This window comes from Quercus robur, chromosome 9 (assembly GCF_932294415.1).
Source record: "Quercus robur chromosome 9, dhQueRobu3.1, whole genome shotgun sequence".
In the NCBI taxonomy this organism is placed as follows: Eukaryota; Viridiplantae; Streptophyta; class Magnoliopsida; order Fagales; family Fagaceae; genus Quercus; species Quercus robur.
Window position 1 is genome coordinate 17,574,792 of NC_065542.1, and position 8,547 is coordinate 17,583,338.

At 37.0% G+C, this 8,547-nt stretch overlaps 2 protein-coding genes across 2 annotated transcripts; one reads left to right on the plus strand and one right to left on the minus strand.

Moving 5' to 3' along the window:
* The first annotated feature begins 2,989 nt into the window (after positions 1-2,989).
* LOC126700792 (protein TRACHEARY ELEMENT DIFFERENTIATION-RELATED 7-like) lies at positions 2,990-3,355 on the plus strand. Its single transcript, XM_050398976.1, has one exon. The coding sequence runs from the start codon at positions 2,990-2,992 to the stop codon at positions 3,353-3,355; it is 366 nt and encodes a 121-aa protein (XP_050254933.1).
* A 1,690-nt stretch (positions 3,356-5,045) lies between these two features.
* Positions 5,046-7,408, minus strand: LOC126699747 (pentatricopeptide repeat-containing protein At3g14730-like). Its single transcript, XM_050397716.1, has one exon. The coding sequence runs from the start codon at positions 7,395-7,397 to the stop codon at positions 5,490-5,492; it is 1,908 nt and encodes a 635-aa protein (XP_050253673.1). The 5' UTR covers positions 7,398-7,408; the 3' UTR covers positions 5,046-5,489.
* Positions 7,409-8,547: the final 1,139 nt, after the last annotated feature.

Consider the following 8,547-nt stretch of genomic DNA (forward strand, 5'->3'; position numbering starts at 1 on the left):
AAAATACTAGAAATATAGATTAGCGGTGTGAAGGCAGCAAGCAGCCTAGCTATTTAGTGTGAGAACAGATTTGTCAAACAGATTAGCACATGTGTTTACTAGATTTTGAAATCATTTTCAATCGGTTCCTTACACGAAACTTAGGTCCACTGAAATTTATTTATAAAATCAATGTGTTCATAACCAAGTTGCTATAATATATATAGTACATGTTTTCCTTAATCCATATCGCGTTTTTGAGTGTACAAACGACATCACACAACATAGGTGACGAGATGCTTTGCCAAGTGGCCAAGGCAATCAAAACTTTATTTAATTTTGTCATAATTAGCGATAGTGTAATGGCTAATTACTATTTTAGTCTAGCCACAGCTATTAATGCGGCATGCCTTTTTTGATCGAAATAGCTCTCCAGCACTCCACTAAATTGACTAATCGGAATGTCGCTTTTATTATATGGTCGGATTTTGATTGTATATATTGATAAATTATGTTGCACCATATACCACCTTTCCAAGGAAACATTTTAGATAACTGTATGGTTGGATTTATGATAAAAGTCTTCGTCATTGTTAGAAGCAATTGGAAAAGGATCCCTATCTTTTAAAAAAATCGACATGTTTCTCTTATCTATAGAATTTATAATTTAGGAATAGGCTTAACGGAGAAAGTAGGAATTATGAGTATTAATCTTATTGGAGTTTGAGTAGGGACCCTCATGAAATCCCTATTACTTAAAACCAAATACGCTTTAGACCTATGTTTATTTCTTTGTCATTGCAATTTACAAACTACTCGATCTTAATTGAGCAAAGAAAAAAAAAATCAATTAACAACTTCCTCGATCAAAATGTAATTATACTAGCTGCAGGCTCAAGGAAATCCGAGCCAACTAAGCTGCCTCAGATTTTTCCCCGACTAAGAAATTAAATATCTTGGGCAAATTATATTTTAAACCATATACTTTAATAGTTTCAAAATATTGCAAACCCTATAGGTTCATTGGGCAAGTGGAAACCTAGACTTTTAAAGCCATATTAATTGAAACCCCCGATCAAACCCAAAAAATAAAAATAAAATAAGGCTTTAATTTATATAATTTTGAAAATCTAGCTAGCTAGGGTTCAATTCTAAACTAGTGAAACTACAAAGTATAATTTGTATTAGTACTAATTAACACCAAGGCTTTTAAATGCAAGTTACTTTAATATGTTTTATGAGCTGATTAAAAAAAAAAAAAAAAATCTTTTATGAGCTTGAACAAACTCAAAATATAGCAGCAGGTTTGCTTGGACGGAATTCCACATTCCTTTCTTTACAAATGCATGTTTATTATGATTCTCAAAAAAATAAAAATAAAAAAAAAGGTGTTTTTTGTTTTACACACAATGTGCTTTTATAACTTGAAAACTTGACTTTAAATGACATTTTTAGTTGTAAATTACAATTTGTGTAAAATACACTATGTAAAACAAGCTTTTGCAACAATATATATATATATATATATATATATATATTTATTTATATATATATGCACTTTTATTTGGATACTTTCAAAAATTCGACATTGCTGCGTATACCAGTGCCTTTATATCTTAGTAATGCTCATCAACTCTAGCTGCATGCCACTAAAATTTCTCAATTGTTTTGTACCACATGCATGATAGTGTTGTACCATGTAGGTTGTGAATCAAATAAGCTTTGACAATTTAGAATAATATGCTTGACCTTTTTCAAAAATCAGGTGTCTAAGTAGTTATTATAACCTTCAGTACTATGCCCATTTTGGTAGCAAATGCAACCCAACAAGGACCCTTTAACAATCACCAACAATTGTTGATCATGTGAAACTAAGTTCGTGTAACTCCATATAATGGTAGTGATGATCTAAACGTGAACTGCCAATTGAAATACTGAAAACTATGATTTGCAATGTCTGCAGAGTAAATGACAGTAAAACAGCATTACGTACCCTCAAACTTTGAGGAAAAGAAAATTACGACTGTTTGAATCAAGCTACTCGTAAAGCTAAAGAGTTCACGTTCTTCCATACTTACCCTAATATTGCAATTTGCATGAGTTATATTTCAATGCTGAAAGTTCCAATTAGATTTGGTCAATATTGTTCATCGAGACGGTTAAGCTTTTGAATTTGTTATATTATCCACAAATTAAGATGTATATTACTATTAATTAATACGGCAATTAGGTATTACATCAAAGAAGAACCTGAATGACTTCAGGTTGATGAACCCTGCAAGTTGCAAAAAGAAAAGAAAAAAAATTCTCATTTCAACAACGTGGTTTTATATGTACGCTCTAAGAACCAATCAAATTGATCATTAAAATCCCCGAGTCATAGCTTCAAAGTAATTTTTTAATGCAACTACAACTAAATAACTAACCAGAGTGGTTTTACTTAAGACTTCAAAGCTAGCTCCAATAAGTTTAAATAGAGGCAGCCCTGCACACAATTATACATGCAGCTTAACTCTCTTGCTTGGTGCAAGTATCCCTTTACATTCTTTCTTGTGAAATGGGTTATGATTATGAATACCATTCTCCACCACCTCCATCTCCTTCATCACCACCACCAGATTGTGACCATGTCAAGCACAAACCTCCTCCACCGCCGCCGCCACCACCACCCACTCCACTGCCGCCACCACCACCACCTAAATGTAACATGACAATACCACCACCTCCACCCCCTCCTTGTAAGAATAGCACATTAACTCCTCCTCCTCCTCCCCCATCACCACCACCCCCACCTTCTCCTCCTCCTCCTCCTCCACCACCACCACCGCCTCCTCCTCCTCCATGTACTCCAGTAACTCCACCACCTCCTCCTCCACCATGTCACTGTCACTGTCCACCTCCAGCACCCGCTCCTAACCACCCCTACCACCATCATCCTCCACACGCTCCTTACTACCCCTACCACCATCATCCTCCACCCCCTCCTCATTCACTTCCACCATCACCCTCTATGTCACCATATCATCATCACCACCACAACTACACAACTGCTATCGCCGTCGGCGTCTCTCTAGGCGGTGCCTTCTTTCTTGCATTCCTCGCCCTTGGTCTTTTCTGCTTGGCTAAAAAGAAGAAGAAACCAGTAACAATTCCAGTAGCAGCAGCCGCAGCCGCTTGTGTTGAGGAACACGAACACATCCAGGAGACGATTACGACAAACCCGTGTGGAGAACAAACTGTGACTGTCACAATAGACGACGACGTTCAAGTTCATGAAATTGCGAGTGCAAGTACACTTGCTCCTCCTTGTGAACCAGGAGAAACTGGGCCTTCCACTCATTCTCAAGGCCATCAACACAAGTTACACAGCACTTGAGGTTGTCTTTTGCATTCACCTTCGTAAACAAGCTTTCCTTTAATTTCTTTGTGTGTGTGTGTGTACTTGTGTGCTTTTTCATCGAAGTTTTTCTTCGCCCCTATTTGTTTTTCGTAAGTTTGATGAAACTAAATTGATTAAGGATTGCTTGTAAGTTGTAATAACGAGTCCCTTGTCTGGTTCAAATAACACGACAGAGAAGGTACGTTGTGGTTGCTGATCTTTGTATTATGAAGAAATAAAGGCCAAGTCTTGGGTTTGCTACACATAATACTGGTGCAAATTTGTATTTATTTTTATTATTATTTTTTTTATATATGATTCGGTACTTTTTTTTTTTTTTATATCAACCGTTGGAAAGGATTCTTATTCATTAACTACAAGAAAACAACTGGTGTTTCATTATAGTGTAAGACTCGTGCACATTGTCAATAGATACCCAAGCGGAAAATGCTGTGCATAGAGCATTTGCAAATTGCGATTACTCTTAAAAATAAGAATAGGTAACTTAATTTAACCCAAAAAAAAAAAAAAAACCGAGTTAGCTTCACCGAAAATTATTTATAACTTAGATATCTTATCTGTAATACTGTTGTATAATTCTTTCACAGTATCCTTCCAGCTAAATCTTCAAGCATCAGATTCAAGGTCTCAACAGAACCATTCTTCACTTCCTTGTCACAAGCAGCTAGGTATTCTTCAAAATTTCCCTGGTTCTCTAAACCATATGAGAAAATCTGCAATCGGGTGTAGATTATTACACCCACTACAACATGCTACCACCACCCCTTTCTCACATGTTTTGAGACAAAATGTTTTCACAGACCTGGCAACTAAAGATCATGGCAAGACCACGCCTTATTGATGTTTACAAATAAGAGGTTGCAGAATACTTCACAGGAATCACAGCTGAACTTGCAATACTATTTATATCAGGAGAGAACTTCACTGAGTCTCGATCAGCCTTAAAACTGCCAGTTTCATGACTTTCCAGATCCTCATCTGTTTTGTTTGTGTCTGAATCATTTGTTTTGTTTGTGTCAGAATTCCTCTTTACCATATTTGAATCTGCTAAACGATGCATTTGCAGAAGGAAGAGATTGCCAAAGGGGTTCTGCCACCAATAAAGGTAAAGCCACACACACACACATGCAGACAGGACTATGATCTCAAGCAAATATATATAATCTAATTCAATCAGGAAAATAAGTAACTTTGCAAGATATTCATCTAAAACACATAAATGGAGCAAGGAAACTTATAAGTAGTACTAGGCAATGACAGAAAGAAGCTCTAGCGCAGACAGACAGTATTCTGGTCAATATAAGGACTTTCAGCATTCCTGCAGTGCTCAACTTTACTATATTTTCATATTAAAAAAAAAAAAAAAAACCCCTCGATTATATTTTCTATAATCGTTTTGGCCTCCTAGGCTTCAAACAACCGTGGTCACCATTTTAGTAAATGTTTCGTTAATGCAGCGGTCAAATGAGTACTGTGAACTTACTACATGAGCATAGGTCATCACATAGCTAGTGTCACTGATGTCAAGTAAAAAGTTTCATTGGCATTGGGTGACATGAAACCTGAGAACAACATCCATAATTCATCCACTTCACCAAAAGTTCGAGCAGCAATTGAGTTTATACTGTGCACTGCTAATAATTCATTTTAAAAAAAAAAGTATACATGGATTAAAAATATGGATTTGAACTACCACATGTTATAAAAATTGTATTTTCTGAATACACAGAGAATCCCATGACCATAAGATACTGGCAAAAATTTTAAAAAGGGAAATGAATCAACCTGTAAGTTGGGGACACAAGCTCAGGTTAGTCTTCTAGTGCTCAACTCAATCATGATCCTTTTGTGGATTCAGGCTCTTTTCTCCTGATGCTGTCCAGTGAATGATCTTGAATGCATTGTACAGTAGTAGTGTTGTTTTTCCTTTAAAATATCAAAATTATCTGATGCAAAACATTGCCACTTTGTTTTGCACACAAACCAAAACAAAACTGTTAATACTCTTTGATACAATCTTACTTTGCCTTCTTTCCCACCTATCCCAGGGAAAATTAAAGAATTTCCTATTGGCATAGTTCCATGCTAGATTTTCAGCACAACCCCAATGTTAGAGATTAGGCACATAACCATACTCATGCAGACGCACAGTCAATGAATTTAAAGTTACATAAATAAGGTTGGTTTCAGGATGGGTCATATCACGCGTAATAAAAGTACGCACACCATTCTTGAGCCCAATCCAACTACACCCTGGTACCTTCTTCACATTTTGTTGCCTCATTGCCTGTCTAATATCTAATACGTCTTCATATCGACCGCTTACTCCATAAATATTTGACATTAGAACGTAATCTCCACAATGCTCTGGTTCAAGTTTAAGAACCTGTCGTACAACAATGTCAGCAAGATCAGCATTACCATGGAGCCAACATGCTGCTAACAAAGTCCTCCATACCATTGGATTGGCCTCGATAGGCATTGCTTGTGCCAATTCATAAGCGTCCTCAAGCTGCCCAGCTCGACCGAGCATGTCAATCACACAGGCATAATGCTCAATAGTTGGATCCACACCATATTTTGACTTCATCAGCGTCAATAACTCACACCCATGTCTCACGAGGCCTGCATGGCTGCATGCAGACAATACCCCAATAAATGTGACAGCATCAGGCTTAATTTGTGCCTCACACATACGCGAAAACACATCCAAAGCCTCATCACCATGACCTTGCATGCCACAACCCATGATCATGATGCTCCATGAGACCACATCTTTATTTCTCATCTTACAAAAAACTGAATGAGCATCTCTCATACTGCCACATTTTGCATACATGTCCATAATAGCATTGTTCACTGGCACATCATCAGTATCTTTATGATTGCCATCCTTCCCCAACCCATTGACTATCATATACCCATGAATCTGTCTTCCAAGCATCAGTGCAACCAGATTAGAGCAAGCAGGAAGGACTGCTATGATAGTAACCAAATCAGGCTTAACTCCAGCACCTAACATCCTCTCAAAAAGTCTTAAAGTAACATCATAATCTCCGCATTGTCCATGAACAGATATGATTGAATTCCACGAAAATATATCTTTCTCATTTATCGTCTCAAAAATTTCCAAAGCATCTCCAATATGCATGCATTTCCCATACATATCAATCAAGGCATTGGAAACAGAGACACCTGAAAGATACCCCATTTTCATCGCAAACCCATGAATTGCTCTCCCATTGTTAAACTCCTCCATCAAAGCTAAAACCGATAACACCCCGGTAACCGTAAATCTATCAGGAACAACCCCTTCTACACCCATTCTCTTAAAAACCTCCAAAACCTCATCCAACCTCCCAATTTGCGCATACCCATTAAGCAGTGCAGTCCAAAGCACAACATCCCTCACGGGCAATTTCTCAAACACCTCTTGTGCCTCTACAATCAACCCAAATTTCAAGTAGGCATTAACCAAAGCACTGCCAATAAACACATCCAACTCCAACCCAAGTTTAAACAACAGCCCATGAATCTTCCTAACCTCCACAATATCACAACAAGCTTTGATCACACAAGGAAAAGTAAACTCGTCTGGCCTAACATCCAACCACCTCATACGCTTATAAAACTCAAACCCATCTTCCGCAAGCTCATTTAAAACAAACCCAGAAATGATTGCGCTATATGCAAACACATTGCAATGATGGGCTTGGTGATTGAACACCAAAACAGCATCTTCCATTCGGTTGCATTTTGAGTACATGTTGATAAGGCTGGTGGTGGATACAGGAGAGTCGAGAAAGGCATTGGTGAGCATGTAAGAGTGGAGTCGTTTGCCTTTGCTGAGATTCTTGTGGCGGGCACAGCCTTGTAAGGAGGCAACGCAGGTGGAAAGGCTGTAACTTGAGTCATCAGAAAGTTTGGCATTGGATTTTGAAGCTGAGGAAGAGAAGTGAAGAGACAAGCAGCAAGGTTTGTGGATTCTTGATACGCGTAAGATGGTCCTTGGATTCATTTAAAGAAAATATAAGGTGTTTTGTATATTTGTTTAAAAATTGAAAATTATTATTTGAAAATATTTGTAAAAATATGTGTGGGTAAAAAAGTGTGTGAAAATATGTATAATGTTGTTTAAAAACTGAAAATTGTTGTTCGAAAACACAAACCAAACACCCCATAAGCTCTCTTTTTGTGTCTTCTAGTGGCTGCTTTCACTTTCAATAATCACATGCAGGTGTTCTGTATATTAACATGCAGAGTTTTTATTTATTTATTTATTTATTTATGGGAACATACATATAATTCGGTACTTATAAGTTATAACAATGTCATATAGGAAATTTGAACCATATATGATACATGTCTTAATCATATATGATACATGTCTTATAAGTTATAACAATGTCATAGCTTATTAATGTATGTCCTTATGGCATACATTAGTAAGCAATTTTATGAAACTTTTTTTTATAGAATAATAAAAAAAATGACTAACTTAATTTTTTTTTAAAATTTTCAATTTTTCATAAAAGATTTTTTAAAATAAATAATTAATATATACCCTAAGAAAACATATCGATAACTAATTAAAAATACCAAAACCTAGAGCTATCTGTACACTGTCGTAGAATGTTATTATTATTTGTATATCCACCCATTGCAAGATGTGCACGTTACTACTATTTACAATACATTTGTAAGGCCAAAATGGCCCATTAGCATTAATTTTTGAAATATTTAGCAACAGAGCACTGTTTCGGAAATAATTAGGGAAATACCACTTTTTCTGGTACTCGAGCTTGGTGAGCTCGAGTACCATGTTTTTTTAATCCACCGTCGCCCCATATTCAAGGAGCCCTATAGTGGCGTTTTTAAGCCCTATAGTGACGTTTTCGGGCCCTATAGCGGCGTTTTTAAGCCCCCATACTAGGTTAAGGGGCCCTATAGTGACGTTTTCGGGCCCTATAGCGGCGTTTTCCTGCAAGAATTTTTTTATAAGTCCCATAACAGGTTCAAGGGGCCCTATAGTGGCGTTTTTAAGCCCTATAGTGACGTTTTTGGGCCCTATAGCGGCGTTTTCCTGCAAAATTTTTTTATAAGTCCCCATAACAGGTTCAAGGGGCCCTATAGTGGCGTTTTTAAGCCCTATAGTGACATTTTCGGGC